The 23136-nt window shown below is 37.2% G+C and overlaps 2 protein-coding genes across 2 annotated transcripts; both read right to left on the bottom strand.

The window, feature by feature from the left end:
- Positions 1 to 3109: 3109 nt before the first annotated feature.
- Positions 3110 to 12893, bottom strand: foxo3a (forkhead box O3A). The gene is made up of 2 exons (XM_073826925.1): positions 11676 to 12893; positions 3110 to 7956 (listed from the first exon to the last, which is right to left on the bottom strand). Exons 1-2 carry the CDS (start codon positions 12243 to 12245, stop codon positions 6601 to 6603), a joined length of 1926 nt encoding a protein of 641 aa, XP_073683026.1. The 5' UTR covers positions 12246 to 12893; the 3' UTR covers positions 3110 to 6600.
- Positions 12894 to 14657: 1764 nt separating this feature from the next.
- On the bottom strand, positions 14658 to 22905 carry afg1la (AFG1 like ATPase a). Its single transcript, XM_073827324.1, has 13 exons — positions 22791 to 22905; positions 21276 to 21493; positions 21122 to 21173; positions 20923 to 21024; positions 19785 to 19915; positions 19517 to 19616; positions 18658 to 18716; positions 17643 to 17725; positions 17135 to 17205; positions 16839 to 16939; positions 16613 to 16753; positions 16418 to 16534; positions 14658 to 15143 (listed from the first exon to the last, which is right to left on the bottom strand). The coding sequence occupies exons 1-13, from the start codon at positions 22897 to 22899 to the stop codon at positions 15015 to 15017; spliced, it is 1413 nt and encodes a 470-aa protein (XP_073683425.1). The 5' UTR covers positions 22900 to 22905; the 3' UTR covers positions 14658 to 15014.
- Between the last annotated feature and the right edge of the window lie 231 nt (positions 22906 to 23136).

Here is a 23136-nt window from a genome sequence, read left to right as displayed (position 1 = left end):
TGAGAATTTTAAATCCACATGTTATTTGAGCAAATATGAGCTTCTGAAAATCAAAGATAATGTTATGGCCTGTTAAACATGTTTAAAAAGTATTTTTAAGCCACACAAGCTAAAGTTTGAATCCTGTTCTGTTTTTAAAAGTGTATTTCAGATGAAGGCTTTATGGCCTGGAGCAGGGCCGGAGTGGGACTCCTTTTCAGCCCTGGAGTTTCAAGCCTTAGACCGGCCCACTTTAGTTCACGACTGACTATATTAAAATGACGTCATTTCCAATTCAGTGCAAATACAGTAGCCTAAGTGTTGCTTCACAGTGAAGATTTATTTGAACAGTTAACACAATATAATGTTTAACAGTATCAGTATCTATTTTCTGTTAGAATTAGTGCTCATAAATATCCAAACCTTGAAATGAAAAAATATCAAATAAATACAAATGTATATTAAGCTATATGTATAAAATAAAGATTAAAATAAAATGTATTAAACTTTCTAATGACACTATCATGTCTTTTTCAAGTAAACAGCTGCTTTATAAGTTCAAATATTTTTCATAAATGAGAACATTAAAGGGTAAATGTCTAACACTATTCTTTTAAACATCACAATGTCCTTTTCTGCAATATCTGAATATATATTCTGTGCAAAATTGTTCAGTCCTTAAACACAAATAAAGAATAGAACAAGTATTGCACTGTCCTACCTGCCCATTCTAGTGTGTTGGGCTCATGACTGGTGCTTGGTAATGTTACGGGGCCTGGCTTTTCACTCTTAGCAGCAAACTGGACTAGAGGCTGCTGCTGCTGAAGAGCAACAGTACAAGAAAAGGTTTGATACATAAACATGAACGGTGATTTGCAGACATCGTTGTTTTGCACTGCTCCTAACTAGCTTGACGTTAACCAGGGGCGGACTGAGACAAAATTTCAGGCCGGGAAATCTCACACTTATCCAGGCCATCCCACACCAAAATTTGAAACCCTGGACAACAATATTTTTCATCATCACATAAAGAAAAGTTGAAATCAACTGGGTAAAATAATTAAATGCTATCTCTTGAACTTCCAATTTGCCTTTTAATCTCTTTTAATCTCTCTGTCTCTCATGTGTGTTTACTTTTTAAACAAATTTTCTTGTATCTGTCACTTTTTTCATAAACACATCTCGACCTTTACAACCACCTATACAGTACAGATCTAAGGTTGGTCTTTTTTAAAGAAGACAATCAGCAGATTATTGCAGAAATACTGAGACCTTTTTAAAGACATGTTTTTGTCAAGATTGTAAAAAGTTGTGATTTTGTAAAATGACACTTGACATTGCTGCTAAGGGGGAGGAGACAGCCACCAGGATGGTTCTTGAGCTTCTAAGCTTTCAAAATTATATATATTTTATGATTAGTACTACTAAAACATTTGATAGAGAAAAGGGCAACAGAAAAAAGAGGGCCACTACATTAGGACCATGTGTTATTGTCGTAATGTTAAAATTAAAACAACAAAAATTAGCTACATCTTGAATATATCTTTATTAAAAAATCTTAAAACTAAACATGTTTTGCATTATCATGGGTCATGTTTGGCCCTAAGGAAAATTAACCATGATATTATTGAGCTTATGGTAAACATAGTAACCATGTTTTTTTGGGGTTTTTTTTAGGATTGATTCCCATTAGTATAATCATAATTTTATACCATGGTGAAAGTATAGTGTAGCAAAACCATTGTATATTGTATAATTATTGTATAACTATAGTAAACATGTTTTGTAAAACCACAGTTAATTTTTATAAGGGTAGCTCCCTAAACCTGTTTTAAAACGATATTTTTTATAGATTAACATTTGTTAGCAGTTCAATACTTAAGTAAACAAAGACAAAACTACAATAGTCTGTTTACAGATGTAACAGACCTGCGCTTTAGGTCCTAAACAGGACAGATTTGTCTCTCTGCTCCACCTGGGCACTTCTACTTCAGTCTCGCGTCGTTTTGGCGGACGGCGGACGCGCGGATGCGCGGAGCGCGCGCGAGACGAAACGCGTGCCAGTCAAGACTAACCGATTTATGATTTATTAGAGTTTTATTATTGAATGGCTAATTCTGAAATAACCACTTTAGTACATTAGGCCGGCAACAAAAACAACAACAATATTAAATAATAATAATAAAAATTGGAGGGTAGCGGGCCAAAAATTCTCCCGATGGACAGTCCGCCCCTGGCGACTGCTGTGAGTGCAGGCAGCTAGGGACACCGGCCCTCGCGGCCAAAAAAACGGACCGGCCCACCGGGAATTCTCCCGGTCCTCCCGATTAGCCAATCCGGGCCTGGCCTGGAGAGTAAACAGGGTTTTTATTCAATTAAGTCTACATGCATTCACAAACCACAGAAAACCGTGCCACTAAAATCAAATAAATAAGAACTTGTTTCCCAGCTGACTCATAGACCTCATTGCATGTTGTTTGCAATTATGCAAATAATGGTTTAAAAGCATGACATTTTCTGATTTGGTGAGCAGTTTGACCAGACAGATGCACAGGCATTAAAGGAATAGTTCACAAAAATGGAAATTGTTGATCATTTACTCACCCTCAGGCCATCCAAAATGTAGATAAAGAGTTTCATCAGAACAAATTTGGAGGAATGTCGATGGATCCTCTGGAGTGAATGGGTGCCGTCAGAATGAGAGTCCAAATAGCTGATAAAAATGTGTTTGTAAAAACCTGTCATTAAGACATTTCTAACTTTAAACCTTTAAATCCATTATTCATAATATTGCTCCTTCCAGTGCAATAGATGAAGTTGTCTCATCTGAGTAAGAAGAGAAATATGCACAGATCAAGCACCAATTACCAAAAAAAAAAACAAAAAAAAAAAAAAACAAAGCTTTTGGCTTCACAAGACGTTAACTGATGGACTAGAGTGGTGTAGATTACTTATGGATTTTTGTGAGGTTTTTATAAGCTGTTTGGACTCTCATTCAGACGGCAGATCCATTGGTGAGTGATGTAATGCTACATTTCTCCAAATCTGTTCCAAAGAAACTAAATTGGTGAACTAGTTTAAATCACTTGCCTACTTCACAACAAATTAAAATAAAGACTACAGAAGCGCATTATGTTGTACAAGCTTTATTTACATGCACCTTGCCTTGCACTACCTTGTTTACATTATCCAAAATTGAAATACACAGGTAAAGTCAAGCAAACATTGAGTGGATGTAACTAACGGCCAGTTGTGGTGTGAAGTGGTACACACGCAGATTACGTTCTCACAATTCATGTTAATTCCCTCTTTACGATTACATTTCAAAATGAATGAAAACTGTAGCAGTCCTTTTGATAAGAATGATGATCCTACTCAAACAAAATGAAAATATCAAATATTTAAAGCAAGCTAAAAATGGATTACACAATGTAAAACCTAAGTAAACAAAAGGTAAACACGGCACCATCAACTTTTTATAGTCATCTTAAATTCGGTGACTCCAGCTGATTATAAAAAGCAGATTATAAAAATCAGTGCTTAAGAGGCTTATGAAAATTCTGGGCGTGAAGCTGACCTTAACAAAAGGTACATTCGACTGCGATGTTAAAACAACATTAGGTGTAACTACTGAAAGTCGTCCCTGAATGGCACTACTATTTCATTAAAACGGAATAGTTGCATTATTTCTCATCAGCCTTGAATTTGGTTGTCTGGCATGTTCAAGATCAACAGTGAAATACAGTACAACATAGGTGCTTTCTTACATAGCTTATCCGTACAGGCTGTAATATTACAATGTGGCTGCCTTTCATTTTAAAACTATTAGGATGCTTAAAACACACTGCCATCACAACTGATACACGCTTTCTACTAGCACCAGCCATTGTGTAGATATATACACACATAAATGCTAAGAGCGTGACATGCCAGCCGTATGAACTGATCCAACACAACTTCATTTAGCACCAAATGCTCTTAGCTTCATTTTTTTCCTGCTACAAATACACAAACATCTAGTGGTCCTTAATCTGCGTTCCAAAATTTATAACTGTTAATATACCTTATCTCTAGAATGAATCCAATATTTATGTGCATAGACACACACACATATATATATATATATTCAGTGCACAGCACATATACACGCACTACGGGCCTCATTCATGAAATACAAGCACAACAGAGAAATTTGAAAAACCCATTCTTAGGTAAATAGTTGCATGCATGTCAATGTACAGTAAATGCACACATGAACACTAAATGGCATTGAATGCAACAACTGTGTGAATCGGTCATAAAACTGTTCATTTACAAACAGCCATGACTTCATGAATGAGGTCCTATATGTGTGTGTGTGTGTGTGTATACATACAGAAATACAAATATACAGCTCATAATCTATTCTAAAATGGTTGACTTTGTAAGTGAACGTGGTTTAGAGGTGACGAGATGCTCGTGTTCAAGAACTCGGAGCAAGGTAAATGCACAGGTTGTGTTAGGAAATCCATGGGAAACACTTGACAAACTAGTTTCATACAGCAGAACACTAAATATATAGCTTATCATCATATCATAGTTCACTTTCCCATAAAAGGAGTCAAGGATACATAATGTTCACTGGTTTCACAAAAACACAACCTCTTCCCTTTTTCAGTTTTACGCAAAAACGATAATAATTGGAGAAACAGATGGATTTTCCATGGCCATTTTTCAGACAACAGAAACATTCTTAAGAGTTTGTGTTGTAAACAGGCAATTTCTGCAATTGTCCTGAGGACTAGTTTGGCAAAAGGCAAGTGTTTGTTTCGAGGACTAGAAATCTATTAATCTCGATCACGGTTACAAGAAACTACAACAACTAAGGGCACCTACAGACTAGAGTTGACTTGATTTCAGTAGGGAATAAGAATCACAACATCGTAGAAGAAAATGCAAGGGCTTGCCAAAGTGACACAACTAAAGGTTGAGAATGTTTTAACTTTCTCTGCAGTGCAATCTGTCATAGGTATCATTTGACTAATGGGAATTCAAAATTCTTAATTGGTTTTCAAACTGACCCAACTCTTTCCACACTCCTAAACCCCTTCACAAGAGATTCTTACTCCATAGGCACCCTCATACACAGTGGTGGGTTTTAGGGACATTGTTTTTTAGATGGACTAAGGAAGGTTCAGTTGCCCAAACCTTCATATATAGACAACCTTCTCTCTACAATCCTCCACTTGTCGTAGGTACCAGTTGACCAAAGAGAATTCAAGACTCTCACTTGGTTTTTAAATCTGAGTGACACACTCGCAAATGATTTCGAAAGAGCTTTCTCTAGTGTGTAGGCTTCCAATTAAGCAACTCTTTCTTAATTTCCAAATGCTTTAATGAGAGTTTTCCTAGTGTGTAAGCACCTTTGTATGCAGTAGTAGGTTTTGGGAATTTTTGTATTCTAGTTGCCCAAGCCTTCATATATAGACAACTTTCTCTCTAAGATCCTCCACTTGTCATAGGTAATAGTTGACCAATGAGAACTCAAGATTCTCATTTAGTTTTCAAACTGAGCAACTCTTTTCACACTCCCAAATGATTTCGAAAGAACTTTCTCTAGTATGTAGGCACCCTTGTACGTAATGGTGGGTTTTGGTATTTTGTATTCTAGGTGGACCAACAGAAGTTCAGTTGCCCAAGCCTTTATATATAGACTTTTATCTCTCTATGATCCTCCACTTATTGTAGGTACCAGTCGACCAATGAGAACTCAAGATTCTCATTTGGTTTTCAAACTGAGTGACTCCTTCCATACTCGCAAATGATTTCAAAAGAGCTTTCTCTAGTGCATAGGCACCCTTGTACATAATGGTGGGTTTGGGGGATTTTGTATTCTAGGTGGACTAAGGGCAGGTCAGTTGCCCAAGTCTTTATATATAGACAACCTTCTCTCTACAGTTCTCCACTTGTTGTTGGAGCCAGTTGACCAATGAGAACTCAAGATTCTCACTTGGTTTTTAATCTGAGTGACACACTCGCAAATGATTTCAAAAGAGCTCTCTCTAGTGTGTAGGCACTCTTTTAACCAATGGTGGGATTTGGGGGATTTTGTATTCTAGGTGGACTAAAGGAAGAACAGCTGCCCAAGCCTTTATATATACGCAACCTTCTCTCAACGGTGCTCCACTTGTCGTAGGTACCAGTTTAATAATGAGCATTGGTTTCCAAACTGACTCGACTCTTTCCACGCTTGGATTTTGTATTCTGGATGGATTAAGGGAAGTACTGTTGGCCAAGCCTTCATATATAACGAACTTCTCTCTACGGTACGCCACCAACCGTATTCCAGCAGCTGAGTTCAATACTGTGTCATTGGCATTTGGAATAATGGGCAAGCACATCTAGGTTAATCAAGGATGAAACTTTTCACAACGTCCATCCAACCAGCCTCAATCGTGACGATACAAAACATACAGCCACAAAATTACAACACCGACTGGGTAAATCATTGACGTTGACTCGAACTCATTCCAATAGATGTCAAATAGCTTTTCTACAGCATAATGTACAGTTGCTTTACAGTGGACAGTTGGCTCAAATGCGGTGTTCTGCCCCATCCCTACATTCCTGGGCCTGGCCGGATCAACCTGGTACCCAGCTTTGGGAGGAGGTTCGTTTGGTGCTGGAGAAGCTCCCTGAAGTCAGGTTAGCATTCTGAGAGGAGATGAGATGCGAATCGAAGCTGAACTCCAGACCCTCGGCATCCATCAGATCGTTGCGGGTGATGGCGTCCATGTCGCAATCGAAACTGCCACTTAACACCTCGAGATCCAAGTCAGATGGGAATTGGTCCTGAGACACCGACTGAACGGAGGTCACGCTGCCGTTGAGACCTGCCAACAAAGAATCGGAGGAGTTGAGCTGCATAGATGTGCTTCTGAAGGGAGACTGTTGGAGATGTTGCTTCATCAAGCTTTGGTAGTCTGACTCGCTGCTCGAGACACAGTTCATCCGCCATCCAGATGGCGACACCTTCTTGAGCCCCACTTGTCCGACAGGCCCAGCCTGGTTGGACATCATCATCAGGGCACTGCGACGGGCATTCTGTGAGGAAATGGAGGCACTGGCTTGTGACATAAGCGGATCAGATTGGGTAAGGAGGACATCACTGTGACTGTTGGACTCTGAGCTGAGCAAGTCTTGCAGACTCTGATCACTAAAGAGGGAACCGCAGGAGAACGTTGCCTGCTTGTTTTCCTGGATTGTTTGCATTGGAGACTGTCTCAGGCCAGTGACAGATGGAGGGCTAAACATGGAGTTGGTGCCATAGCTGCCAGAAGGAATTGCCAGACTGCTCCCAGAGCAGCTGAAAGTAAACACAGGGCTTCCCTGTAGGTTGGCCCCACTCTCATCTTGGCCTGGAGACTGGGAAGCCGTCAGGCTGATGTTATCTAGAAGGTCGTCCATTAGGTTGTCAGACAGGCCGTCATTGAGATTCATGGTTCCTGCAAGATCAGCTAGACGGGGTAGTTCGGTCAGTCCAGTGGACGGAGACATACTACTAGGGCTAGAGTACAGCATGGGTGACAAGGGAGAGTCATCATCGGGAACTTCGTCCACCTCGAGGTTGGCCAGAATTGGAGAAAGGCGTCCGCTTAGGGTGCTGGCATTAGAATTAGTGCGAGAACGGAAATCGGTCCAAGCGTCGAGTTCATCGCTACTGCGGGAGGTCGGGCTGCCGGTCCATTTGGACAGGCTGGAGGAACTCTCGGAGCTTCCGTCTTGAGTAGCCTGAAGAGCGGCCTTCTTCTTTGCAGCACGGCCACGGGCGCTCTTAATGAGCTTATTACTGTTGTCCATGGACACAGCACGTCTCCGCGGAGCTTTGCCCCCTTTTCCACCATCAGGATTGACCATCCACCATGAACTCTTTCCTGTTCCTTCATTTTGGACCCGGACAAAGCGACTGTGGAGTGACAGGTTGTGTCGTATTGAGTTCTGCGAAAAGAGAAAAGTAGATGAGGTGAGGCATGCATGAAGCATTCATATACTTTATGTTTTAGATTCCTCAGCTGTATATTAACAATCAAGCCATTAAGAAGCATAATAATTGGCCTAATGTTTAAAAAGTTGGTTTACCCAAAAATGAAAATTAGCCCATGATTTATTGACCCTAAATGCATTCTAGGTGTATATGACTTTCTTCTTTCAGATGAATCCAGTCAGAGTTATATTGAAGCTTGTCTCTTCCAAGCTTTATAATGGCAGTGGGCGGGTGTTTTTGTACAACAGTCCAAAAGAAGTCCAATAAAGCGCATCCATCCATAATAAAAAGTGCCTCTCACAGCACTGGGGTGTAAATAAAGGCATTCTGTAGTGAATTGATGTGGTTTTGTAAGAAAAACATTTATATATAAAATGTAGTAATCACTTTTTTCTAGAGATTTCGATGTAAGCTCAGAGGATTTCGATATAAGCCAAAAGGAGACTGGTTTGCCTTTACTAATGTAAGAAAACTGTGCTTCCTTTGCTCCATATTTATAAATATGTATATTTGTCTTACAAAAATGCATTGATTCACTACAGGAGGCCTTTATTAACTATTAACAGGAGAACTTTATTAATTAAATTATTATTTATTAACTGATTGGATTCGTCTGAAAAAAGAAACTTCTTGAACTCTACAGAGCACAATGCTGAGTGAGGAACAATGCCACTCTGACTTGATTGCTTTAACCAGAGAGTCATGTGACCCCTCTGACCAATTTGAGTCCATTTGTGCAGGTCAAGAATTTAAAGCCTAGGTCTTCAACCCTGCTCCTGTGGACCTACTGACCTGCAAATTTGTGATCCTGGACCACAAAACCAGTCATAAAGGTCATTTTTCTAAAACTGAGATTTATATATAATCTGAAAGCTTTGTAAGGTTTGTTAGGATAGGACAATATTTGGCCGAGATACAGATGCAAATCTGGAATTTAAGGGTGCAAAAAAAAATCTAAATACTGAGAAAATCACCTTTAAAGTTGTCCAAATGAAGTTCTTAGCAATGCATACTACTAATCAATAATTATTAAGTTACGATATATTTATGGTAGGAAATTTACTAAATGTCTTCATGGAACATGATCTTTACTTAATATCTTGATGATTTTTGGCATAAAAGAAAAATCTATAATTGTGACCCATACATTGCATTTTTGGCTATTGCTACAAATATACCAGTGTGACTTAAGACTTGTTTTGCAGACCAGGGTCACATTTTATTTACACCTGCTTGTATTTTTTCAAGTGATCCTTTAAAAAGACCTTGATTAGCTGATTAGTTAATAAGGATATAAGCAAATAAATAAACTGGCAACTTAGATTACATTTTTAATGCATTTGTGCTTCCCATTGGGGTTAGCAACCAAAAAGTCTGTGCTAAAATTTTGCATGGACCTTTTAACATATGCACACTATTCCAGTGCAGCTTTACAGAAAAAGAAAAAGGACTTTTCTCATTTGAATTGCACACACACTGTTTAAAATTGGTCTGGGCTCTGTGGTCAAAACCAATCAACAAGTAAATCAACCCACTCTACGCTGTCCGTCGGGCTGTGCAGATAATTGGTCTGTGCCATGCAGTTCAACTGGGTAACTTTAAGTGTTCGGCTTTTGGCATTTCACATATGCAACAGAAAACAGGCAATTTTGTAAACACGCCAGTGCAATCACTAATGAAACACTACATTTGATAGCCAGGATTTTCTAATACGCCAGCTATGAACAATCTACTGCAGAGAATGCTAAAGGATTCATGGAGAATTCCTCAAACGTGTATAAAGTTTAAGAGTGCAGAGCAGTGCAGTGAAGCTGCATTAATGTGGACTGCAGCACAGAAGGTGCAGCAATCCATAATGCAGCATAAGGGGATGTGATAAAATTCACAAGCGAGACATGGTTTTCCTCTTTGATGAATAGTCAAGCAGACCAAGTCTAAAAATTGTGTGAATTTATCTAATGCAGTGCCTGCTACATCTCGAAGAAAGCTGGATTCTGTTCAATGCTGTCCATGAACATCACCTTACCAACCTTTGAGCCTCTCAAAAAGTGAATGGGCCGACCTCATAACACTTCACTTCTATTAATGCCCTTGCTTCAAGCCTATTACTGGATTTAATCTGAGACAAAAACTTCCTCCTCTTTAAGAAGAACATGTTTCCCAACTCAATCTGTTTTTCGCTTTGTTAAGCTGGCTAACTGAATTGATTGGATTGAGAATCTAATCTAAGGCACGTCCATCAGATTGTTTGTTGACATTCATAGCTACACTGATTACAAAACAGATCATTACCAACTAGACTTGCAATAAGAGCAGTATCTTCAATGACAAATTGAATCAGTGTTCAAACCATTTTTTCCTTTTCCTGCAATTACAGTAACAATTGTTCTTAAGAGTTTTCATGAAGTGTACCAGTTCATAAAATCTGCATTGAATAGTGTCAGATTATGTGAATGCAGCACTGGAAATCATCTTAAATATTCTGCAGTGCTGCTTTCTAATGAATTAAATCTACACAGGACCATGAAAAATAACTATAACAGATGAAAAGAGGGGCTGAAATCAGCTGAAAGCCATGATGCAGTCCCTTTTGAGCAAAGCACCACTCAGAACAGCACTGGAGCGCCGCCAGTTTACACACAATGCTGTCTCTCAGAGTCAAACACCAAAGCTCTTCACACGTTGCTACACACTGACCTACATAGTTTCCAGTCAGCTGATTGCTTCTTATGCTGTAGCCGAGAGCCAATCAGAAGTGGAGGTGGGGACGAAACAGCCAATAGCAACCCTGACACTGACGATATGCCCATGGTTTCTCTTTTTTGCCTCCTTCAGTGGCAGGCAGATGCAAACACTCCGCAGGATGGCTTTATCTGCACTGAGTACGGCTGACTGTTCCTAAAAATCTGCTTGGACCTTTTTGTACAGAATCACCAAAATGCCTGTTTTAGCAAATACCTACATGTTACTATAGACTGAATGACTGTTAGAATGAAGGACATTTTACAAATAAATCATACATTGTATGATTAAATTGTGCAAATTGTGTAAATATGAAATACAAATGATTACTCAAAAAACTGCTTGTTTGTAAAGGTAAATGATCTTTTTTTAATGTAATATCTGCACAACAGGCTTACATCTGCAGGATAGCAGAGGGATTTCCCAAGGTTTTTCTCTAATTCAAATCCAGCTATACTGAGAGCATTCATCAGACTTGATTCCATGTTGGATAAATTGCTTTTCCAGGCCAAGCTAATCCCTGAAATCAAACAGGAATGAGAAAAGAGAGCATAGCGAAAGCCCTTTGTACACTTGTGTTTTGAAAAAAAGAGTTTATTTAAAAAAAAAAAAACATTTTTGCTGAAATTGAGGAAAGCATGGAACATTTAAATACTCCTCTTTATCAGTGGTACCTTCCTCAATTTATCTGCTGTAACGCCCTTTGGCAAGACCACAACAGCTTGCACTTTATCAGCAAACTACACAACTAGTAGTCCATCTGTGTAGACCCTGTAAAATATAAGCACCTATATGGGTGAATTTTGATAAAATGGGACACTTTCTGCCAGTGAGATGTTCCAATTAATCTGAATTCACCCTAATAGCTGCAACAAATGGATTTTGAGAACACAAACACTCTTAATATGCACTTAACAAGGTTAAAAGGTACCTTCCATCCTGCAGAGCTGTTGCTGTCACCTTTGTCCTTGAAGTATGGCACATTCCGGACCATCCAATCATAAATCTGGGCCAATGTCAGCCGCTTCTCGGGCGAGCTCTCGATGGCTTGAGTGATGAGATCCGCGTAGGAATAGTTTCCCCAGGCGTTCCTGCGGGCAGAGGATTTTCTGGGCTGCTGAGGAACCAGACCATTGAGGCTGGAGTCGTTGCATGCGTGCAGAGCATGCTGGGAAGATACAGGAGATCCGTAGATGTCTTTATCATTGACAGCAGCATTGGTTTCTATGGCAGGAGCAGCAGCAGCAATAGCCTTGTTTCCTTCTGTCACACTGACAGGCTTTGATGCGCCTGTAATGCCACTAGATGCACAAGCATCATCAGTGGCATTTTCATCCACCTCTTCCTCAGGAATGATTCCCACCTCTGCTGGTTCCGCTTTCCCAGCATTGGACTCTGGTCTGGGCAGAGGCCAGGTGCAGGACCTAGGCCTTTTTTGGGGCTCAAAATCAGGGTCTATGTCAACGTCCACAGTCAAGGGCTCATCTATCTCCTGTGCCATATTTCCTCGACTCCTTCAAATGAATGATGTATGGACGGCTTTTCTGAACACAACAGCAGCAGTGCCCTCGTGCATGCCATTAATGGGTCACTTCTAGAGTCCACATTTCAATGCGGGACACTTTAGGAATCGAATTGATGATGTTCAGGAATATTCACAAATGCGCTCATGGCCACTTCCAGCACACACAAGGATTCGTTTAGAAATCTCGGTCGTTTTGGCTAGTTTGTAAGCATCAAGTAAACGACGAAACGAGCGAAAATGCCTCCACTCGACTCGTTTAATGAAGCTTCCGCGGTTCAAAAACGTAAAGAACGGAACGTTCGAATTTGTTACATTGTTGCATGACGTCGCGCTGCGAATTTGTTACATTGTAACATTACATCATAATGCGAATGTTACATTGTTTCAGAACGCCGCTTTTAAAATCGCTGCTTTGAAGCGACTAGAAGGGCTGTATGTGCGTGAAAAGTGTCCTCAAACGATCAAGCCATACCTCCACAGCCGCCCCTCTGCAAATCAGCACGATCGAGTCCTAACACGCACACGATTTTTCCCGATAAACCTCCATGAGCCCTGTTCCATGTCGGAGCAGGACGTTGCGTCCCGCTACCCGGGCGATCCAGCACTGCCAAAGCCCCTAATGCGCTGCTGCTCCGCTGCAAACTACAGAGAAGAACAGCAACACAAAGATCATCCGCCCCCTGGACCCAGTCGGAGGTACTGCTTCTTAAAGGGCCGGAGAGCAGAACTGGAGCTCACAATCCACTAGCACACACGTCATCGGGACATTACACAGATATGCCATCGCAAGAGCTCTTATTATATACACTCTTTCGAATAAATGGCTTCTAGACAGCCTAAGAGCCTTGCAACAGAATGCAGCTGCATTTTGACCTTCTTTGAAGAAAATGCGACTGGGTGAATCTTACAAAACCGGCCAAGAACAGAAAATCTCGTATTTCTAAACCAAAAGAAAACACACGTGCATTAAAAAAAATGTATATGTATCATTAATCTAATTACAATTAAGCACATATTCCCCAAATTCTCATTACTGAAATATATAAAACTATGTTTTTAAAAGGTCAGAATGGTATCTGCTGTAATGCATATGTATATATTACAGCATGGTTTTTTTCCAAGTAATGTTTTAAAGAAGTCTCTTCTGCAATTATTTGATCCAAAATACAGCAAAATCAGTAAAACTTTGAAATATTTTTACTATTTAAAATAACTGCTTTCTATTTGAATATTTTGAAATAATTTATTTCTGTGATCAAAGCAAAATTTTCAGTAACACTCCAGTCTTCAGTGTAGCACGAACCTTCAGAAATCATGATGTGCAGATTTTCATTTTTTATTATTATCAATATTTAAAACAGATGAGTACATTTTTCTGCACGTTGATGAATAAAGAGATCCGAAGACTAGCATTTATCAGAAAAAAAAAAAAAAAAAAACTTTTGTAACATTATACTATTCATAGGCTTGGCATAATTTTTATTCTATAAGAAATTAAAGAAATTAACACTTATTTAGCAAGGATGCTTTACATTTATCAAAAGTGATGATAACAACATTTGTGTTACAAAGGATTTCTATGTCAGATAAATGCTGTTTTTCTGAACTTTCGATTCATCAAAGAAACCTGAAAAAAAATTACTCAGCGGTTTTCAACATAATATTAATAAATGTTTTTTGAGCATCAATTCAGAATATTAGAATGATTTCTGAAGGATCATGTGACTTGAGTAATGATGCAAAATTATCAATTATATATTTTTTTAAAATATATTCATATAGATTTTTAGTTATTTTAAATAGTACAAATATTTAAAAATTGTACTGTTTTTTTTTTTGCTGTACTTTGGATCAAATAAATGCAGGCTTGGTGAGCAGAAGAGACTTCTTTAAAAACAGTAAAAGTCCTTTTGACTGGTATTGTATTTTTAAAGCCTTGCTTTTTTCCTTATTTTTTTAGTAAAAGTGTTTACACTTTTAAGTGAAAGAGAACATCTTTTAAAATAATAGGAACGGTAAATGAAAAATTACTTGGCGTATTTTAGAAACGAAAAGAATAGATTGTTCCTGTAAAGTTGACAAGGTATTGCTATCCTGTTGCCAGGGTGTTTTTTTTTAACACTTCAACACTTCTCCAACAAATCACACAATTTAATGCATGATTCATTCAAATCCCTAATCCTAAGTACCTCCAATGAAAGCAGCTCTCTCAGGCCCTCACAGCAAATGTCCAATCACGTCTCCTTCATTAGACCTAAATATACATGACTAATATTTTCATATTATGTTTTGGATACAAACAATGATAAATAAACCACATAAACCTACCTGTAAACATCACAGACCTGAAATGGAATCACTACACAAAGCTTCAGAACAATCGGACAATTAAAAGATAAAATAATTTTAATGCAAACAAACAATCTTAAATATGTTGCATAAAATATTCCACAAACCATTTATATAACCAAAAAAGCAGCCTGATTTCAAAACTCATCTTTGACAGATCCACATCCTGATTCTTCCAACAAACCTACCAATCTTTCAAGACCAAACCTCAAAAAGAGGCTAGACTCTCGTTCATGTTTACATGTGCGTTTATAAAGTGCAGCATTATACCATACAGTTCAGATTAAAATACAGTCCTCACCAAATCAAAATGGAGTTGATCCCAAGACCTCATGCGAGGCTGAGTCTTATGATAGCTGAGATGGCCGCTGTATATGGAGTTAGTAATGATAAAAGCTACTTAGAGCTCCGATCTCCTGCAACCCAGTACTCCTCTGTTTGCATCTCGGTAAGGCGAGATACTGTCCTCTGGAAGGCGAACACCTCCTCTTCTCCTGTAAAGATGGCCAGCGAGCTGCCTGCATCCTGCATTAAAAAAAAGATAATCAAATCAGTGCTGCCCATCAATGTAAAGAGCTCATCAACACCTCAGGATTAGTGTGCAAGTGATGTAATGCTACATTTCCCCAAATCTGATGAAGAAACAAACCTATCTACATCTTAAATGGCCTGAGAGTGACTAAATTTTCATTTTTGGGTGAACTATCCCTTTAACTTTTTTTTTTTAAGACCATTAAGGGGTTTTATTTTATAGAGCATTTTATTTTCAATGATTCCTCAACAATTAAGTACATGATAATGTTCAACCTGACCATTTTTTTTAAAGAAATCAATACTTATATTCAACAAGGATGCATTAAAATAATCAAAAGTGGCAGTAAAGATATTTATATTATAAAATACTTCAAACAAATGTTCTTTTCAACTTTCTATTAAACAAAAAACTATTCTAAAAAAAAAAAATGTATTGCAGTTTCCACAAAAATATGCAGCAGCGCAACTATTTTTAACATTGATTATAAGAAATGTTTCAAATTGGCATATTAGAATGATTTCTGAAGAATCATGTGACACTGATGACTGGAGTGATGATGCTAAAAATTCAGCTTTGAAAAACAGGAATAAATTAAACAGTCAAATAGAAAATAGATATTTTCCATTGTGGACCACAAAACCATAAGGGCAAAGTTGAATAAATAAGCTTTCCATTGATATATTGCTTGTTAGAATAGGACAATATTTGGCCAAGATACAACAATTTGAAAATCTGGAATCTGAGGGTGCAAAAAAAAAAAAAAAATAAAAAAATGAGAAAATCACCTTTAAAGCTGTACAATAGAAGTTCTTAGCAATGCATATCATTAATTAAAAACTAAGTTTTGATATATTTATGGTATGAAATGTACAAAATATAGTAATGGAACATGATCTTTACTTAATATCCAAATGATTTTTGACATAAAAGAAAAATTGATCATTTTGACCCACACAATGTCATTTTGGCTATTGCTACAAATATACCCATGCTACTTAAAACTGGTTTTGTGATCCAGGGTCACATATACACTGTAGAAAATTAGTAGTAAGATAGTAAGAAAAGCATTCTTCCAACAAAAAAAAATATTTACCAACCCCAAACCTTTGAATGGTAGTAGAAACATATGAGAATTGACAGATACAATTTCAGGAGCTTCTCTCAGATTTATAATAAAATTCCAAAGGCAACATTTAGCTTGTAACAATAAAAGCTTCTTATTTAATTCTCAAAAAATTGAAGTAGCAAATGCTTTGTAAGTTACCCTTGAAATGCCCAGATCATCCAATAAAACATGAGTGTCGTGAGGGTCGTGATCGTCGTGGTGTTCATGAACAAACAGCTCATCTAACGAAGTTTCAGCCTGCAGCACGACTCGAACCTGTGGGGATATTCCACCGAACTGTGAGTGATTCCTTTGAGACCTTCCAACAGAAATCACAAGTATTTCATGACCTACCTTGTGCTCATACAGTGCGTCAATGAGAGTTATGAAGCGTCTGGCTTGCGTCTTCTTGTTCAAAGTGAGCAAAGGAATGTTCCGGATGAAAATTGTGTCAAACACAGCAGACATTTCCAGATAGTCGCTGGCTCCTATAGGCTAACAGTGAAACGAACACAATGCTCACTTAATCTTGTTTAATTCACTGGAGGACAATGAAACGTCATAGGAAACACAAGCTTACTCGGTCACACAGCTCCTCAAAAGTGCAGTCTGCTATGGTCCCACAAGCTTTATTAAGAGTCAGTATCCTGCCATGTACCTTTAGAGATCTGGGCCGGGTAACTGTAATAAACAAAACAAACCTTAATTTAATTGCATTACAAAATAGTAATTAAAAAATTTTAAATTCTCAATTCACAAAATTTTGGACATACATATTGGCATTCACACATATAATATGACAACTAATGGGAAACTCTTTTGTTAGGGTGTTTTGACTGATAAACCATCAGCTAATTAAATGAGCAGCCAACTTACTGTCATTCTGTTTGAAGGCCATCTCATCGAACAGCTTATCGAGTGTTGCATCAACATCAGGTTCACTGGAACTAAATTCAAAATTTTTTAATGAATTATTAATCACTTCATAATATATTGTTTTTATTTATTTATACTCATTCAAAGCACTAACATTTACTGTTGAAGCGAAGCACGTCATGTTTTGGATGTGAAATTTGTTTTTAATACGCCATCTTAATATGAAAAGCCAATAGGAACAATTTAGTTGATGGCATCTCCTGAGCAAGACTCACCTAAGCAAGAGTGACTCATCTAATGGTGCGAGTTGGGATTGTTTGAAAATTATAATTATTATTTCTGTAGCTCTTTTTGTTAATGTTAGTGGTGCATAATTTTTACACTTTGGTTTTAAACACTTTAAACTACATGTCTTTGATTAAAGAAAGAAGTCAACATTCATAACTAATTAAAAGTGCATCACTAAACTAATGCAGTACATTTTGTAAAACATAATGAATTTTCTCACAGGTAGAAGAGTTTTCCGGCTGCAGGGCGATTTCTTCTCCGATAATCTATTCCAGAATCCAGGCGTAGAGTTTGGCAATACTCCTATTTAAAAGACATTTGACCGCTGCATTATTTGCAGCATTTATAACAGAAAAATCAACATGCATTATCAATATTTCAACCTTATTCCCAAAGAAGGGATTGAAAGGGATAGTTCACCTAAAAATTAAAACCTGCTGACCCTCACCCTTAGGCCATCCAAGATGTAGATGAGATTGTTTCTTCATCAGATTTGGAGAAATGTAGCATTACATCACTTGTTCACCAGTGGATCCTCTGCAGTAAATGGGTGCCGTCAGAATGAGAATCCAAACCGCTGATAAAAACATCACAATAATCCACAAATAATCCACATGACTCCAATCCACCATTTAACATCTTGTGAAGTGAAAAGCTATGTGTTTGTAGCATTATTAGGTGTTTTTCATTTCAAACCATCGCTTCCAGCTAAAACAGATAGAGAGTCCTCTATTCATAATATTGCTTTCTCTGGTGAACAAAAGTCTTCTAATCTGAATGAAGAGACAAATATGCACAGATCAAGCATTGTTTACAAGCAAAAACAGTCCAAAACATTTCTAAACAAATATGCAAGTGGATTTTGGTGTGAGAGGACAATAGTAGATGGACTTTTTGACTGCAGGAAGAGTTTATTTTGGATTATGGACTATTCCTTTGGCAGCTTTTCACTTTACAAGATGTTAATTGATGGACTGGAGTGGTGTGGATTACTTTGATGTTTTTATCAGATGTTTTGGATTCTGACAGCACCCATTCACTGCAGAGGATCCATTGGTGAGCAAATGATCAAATGCTATATTTCTGTTTCCATGACGAAACAAACTCACCTACATCTAGTAAATTTTCAGCAAACTTTCACTTTTGGGAGAACTATTTCTTTAGGTACAGTACATAACACCAATAAGAACTGAAATAAGTGTATTAGATAATACACCTGCTGCTTAAGCGCTTACCTTTAGCACAGCAATAAAGGGCACAAAGTTCACCCTCTGTAATCCATTTTTGTATAGATCTGTAAAACAAGATATTGTGCTCAAAACAAACCGGGATTTGGAAGCCAAGAGTTACTGTAAGAAACTGCACATTGTGTGATATGCAATATTGAAGAAAATGGTGCATAACTTATTCCAAATCAATTTTCACTCATATATTGCTAGTAAACATCCTTAAAAAAAATTTACAAAGAAAAGGCAAGTTACACATTTAATTCAATGTTAAATTTAAAGGGATAGTTCATCCAAAAATGAAAATGACTCCATGATTTACTCTCCCTCAAGCTATCCTAGGTGTATAAGACTTTCTTCTTTCAGACAAACACAATCGGAGTTACATTACAAAATATGTTCTGGCTCTTCCAAACTTTATAATGGCAGTCAATAGGGGGTGGAGATTTTAAAGCAAAATAAAGTGCATCCATCCATCTCAAAAAGTGGCATTTCTGAAGCAAATCAATGTGTTTGTGTAAGAAAAATATCTGTATTTACAACTTTATTAATTGTAATCTCTAGCTTTTTATGGTTGATGGATACACTTTATTTTGCTTCAAAATCTTGACCACCATTCACTGCCATTATAAAGCTTAGAAGAGCCAGGGTATTTTTAGTAAAACTCCAACTGTATTCATCTGAAAGAAGAACACAGGATGGCTTGAAAGTGAGTAAATCATGGGGTAATTTTCATTTTTGTGGCTGGGTGAATTAGAAAAACTGAAACAGCATTTACTTTTATACAAGTTTTATAAATAGTTTTTATTGCTGCAAGTCTCTGCTGGTCACACTGAGAGAAAAAAAAAAAAAAAACACTGCTTCTTACCATCCGGAGGCCGGTTGGACGTGGCAACAACTACAACTCCATTCAGGAACAGGTTCTCAAAGAGTTGCTTAAGAATCATGGCATCTGCAATATCAGTGACCTGATGAACAGAAAAAGTTTCAGAAATCTTAAAAATCAATATTGATTATTCTCTGTACTGGTTTGATTGTTACTGTATGAACTTAAAAGATAACCGAAGCAGATCTCAGTACACTGTTTCGTAGCTTGATTAGATTGCAACTACACAAATACAGACTAAAACGGTCACCTGAAACTCATCAAAACACAGAAGGGAGGCCTCCTCACTGATTTCTTCAGCAACCGGTGCGATAGGATCGTAAGCTTTCGCCATTTTTCCCACTTTTCTCTTGGGCAAACTTTGCTTGAGCCGATGGATTCCTATATAAACATGAGTCTATCTGAGTAAGACAAATAATGTCAACTTTACTAATCTTGCAATCTGTTTATAATCCACATACAGAAACCGAATTAATATATGGGTTATTTTTGGGAATATTTCAGTAACTCAGAAATTAAATAACACACTTTAAGCCAATTTCTAGGTTAAGCTTAAAAGACAGATAAATGGTGCGCAAATTAGACAACAAAGAAAAATAATAGTCTGTTGGTGAGAAAATGTGTTGCGTTGGTGGTCTATTTACCAAATGTAATGAGGTAGTCATAAAATTAAATTAAATTAATAGTTAAACAGTCAAACTTTTTGAACAGTAAGATTTTAAATATATATATTTTTAAGGATTTTCTGCTCAACAAGCCTGCTAATCCAAAATACAGTAATAAAAAAAAAACTGAAATATTTTTACTATTTTAGCTGTTTTCTATTGGAATATATTTTAAAATGTAATTTATTCCTGTGATCAAAGATAAATTTTCAGCATAATTACTCTAGTCCTCAGGGTCACATGATCCTTCAGAAATCATTCTAATATGCTGATCTGCTGTTCAAGAAACATTTTTACTATTATTATTATTATCATCATCAATATGTAAAACAGTTAAGTACATTTATTCAGGATTCTGAATGGAAAGATCCAAAACGTAGCATTTATATGAAATTAAAAGCTTTTGTTTCTTGGAGATAAAATCTTTCCCCAGTGTGTGTGTGTGTGTGTGTGTGTGTGTGTGTGTGTGTGTGTGTGTGTATATATATAGGGGACAGAAATGATAGAAATTAATGCTTTTATTTATCAAGGATGTTTTAAATTGTTCAAATGTAATGATATAGACATTTATATACTCTCTATTTATCAAAGAAAACTGAAAAAAAAGAGAGAGAAGAGACTTCTTTTAAAAACATTAAAATTCTTACTGTTCAAAAACTTTTGACTGGTAGTGTACATAAAAAAGACAAATCTGAACTAAAACATGAATCATAGCAAACTTACGTTTGTGTACATCCAACATGAATCCATGAAAATGAACCCTCTTTTTCCTCGCTGTCTCTACGTGATCATAAAACATGTCCATAACCATAGTTTTTCCTGTGCCTGAAAAAAAATGCATTGATAACAGAACTAAGCAGTTAATTTCGATAACAGAATAACAAAGTATGACTGAGCCTCAACATCATGCCACAGAACTTACCAACATCTCCAAATATGTAATAACCTTTTGGTGGCTTTCTCTTGGAAAAGAACTGTCGTGGAGATAAAAGAAATCAGAATTGGTTAAAAGCACACTTTGAAATCTGCAGGCTATATTTTGGCTGCTTTAGGCCACAAAACTTTGTGTTGTTTACCTTTGAGAAAAGCGTTGAGCGTTCATTGCTGTACCCTCGAAGATTCTTCTGCATCTGATCCAGTTTTTCCAAAACAAGCCTCTGTTGCAGATCTTCTCGTAACTGTCCATCTCGAATAAGGCTGTCGTAATGTTCCAACGGTCCGCTAAAACTGCTGCTTGGAGAGGTTGTGGCACTGGGAACTTCAACGGGCTGAGACAACACGCTTGTGGCAAGACCTGCAAGACACAATAGAGTTTAATGAAATCGAGATGACTGCTTGGAATGCTTGTACTGAACAAGATCTGTATGACTGCGCTTTATCCAACATGTACATTTCTATTTCACATAATTATTTGTAAGTACTGAAAGACCACTATTAGTGTTGGGGAATGTTACTTTTAAAAGTAATGCATTACAATATTGAGATACACCCTAAAAAAGTAACTAACTAATTCCATTACTTAGTTACTTTTTATGGAAAGTAATGCATTAGGTTACTTTTGCATTACCTTTTAAATCTTTTGCATTACCTTTTAAATCTGGGCAGGGCTTGCTTGTTTGTTTTTAATATAAAAAGGTATATTTTTGGCAAATCTTTTCACACCAAAAGCTTCAGGCTTAGAGAAAAGTAAATTCACCTCTGTACAGTAGACCGCAGAAGAAAAAATGTCAATACTACAGCAATAAAAAAATAAATAAATAAATAAAACAAATGTTAGATTATCTAGAGCATTTTTTCTTATTAGTATGGATGAATTGGGTCATCATTGGTCAGCAGCAAAGACACTGGTTAATAAAATGGGATTTAAATACATAAAGGATATTTGTATTATTTAACATATTTAGTTATTGCAAGTTTGCGTTGAAATTCACTGTTTTATTCATTTTGAGGAATACTGTATCTGTTTTTTAGTGAGTGAAATGAATTAATGCATGATCAGATTTTTTCTAGAACTAAAGTAACATCTTACACACAATTTCTCTCAACATGGGGACAGGAGAGCTTTTAATCAATAAATAAATGGGGGGGGGGGGGGTAACTGGCGTTACATATTTTAAAAAGTAATGCGTTACTTTACTAGTTACTTGGAAAAAGTAATATATTACGTAACTTGCGTTACTTGTAATGCGCTACCTTCCTTCTTATGTAACAGCTGTTTAATGTCGGGGACCCCGGGGCTTGTTGTCACAATGGTTATATCTCGGTTATATCTGAATATAGAGTCTAGATCAACAAAAAAAGATGTAAACTCTCTGTTACGAACTAAAATTCTATTATATAAGACTATGAATGTATTATGACAATACATATTTTAACACTAACACGAAAGAGAAAAAAAGAAACCTAAGAAAAACATCTTATACCTTAGTATAAACACATTTCGCTTTATTTATTTAACATTTCTCCTTTTATATCTAGAGCCTAACATACTGGGTGTTCTCGTCTTGTCAGAATGTCAGTGTCAAAGGCGAACATGATGACATTTATCACAGAAAAATTCCTGACATTCAAGTGTCATTGAAAGCCCTTACCTCTTTTAATACAGCTGACAATACCAGGCAAAGCTGACTTCGGCAGAAGCTTGTTTTTTACACAGAACTGAAGTCCAAGCGCCACCAAGGACGCTTTGCCGGCTGCCATGATGGTTCAAACTGCGGAAGCTTTATTGGAAGTACGCCCTGAACAGTGAAGGGTGGGCGTGGTTTTTGACACAATAGCGATGACTCATGAATATTAATTATTTGACGCGTCTCCGCGCTCCAGTTACAAATGAAACGTCACAATATCCTAATTAATATTCATTACACTAGCGTAATTCGCAGATTCGCCTTCTGAATAGTAAGAAGCTGGGCGTGGTTTAACAGTACAATCGCCCTT

Source organism: Garra rufa, chromosome 21 (assembly GCF_049309525.1).
Source record: "Garra rufa chromosome 21, GarRuf1.0, whole genome shotgun sequence".
Classification (NCBI taxonomy): Eukaryota; Metazoa; Chordata; class Actinopteri; order Cypriniformes; family Cyprinidae; genus Garra; species Garra rufa.
The sequence above is the reverse complement of the archived record's forward strand: the minus strand, read 5'-3'. Positions and strand labels throughout refer to the sequence as shown.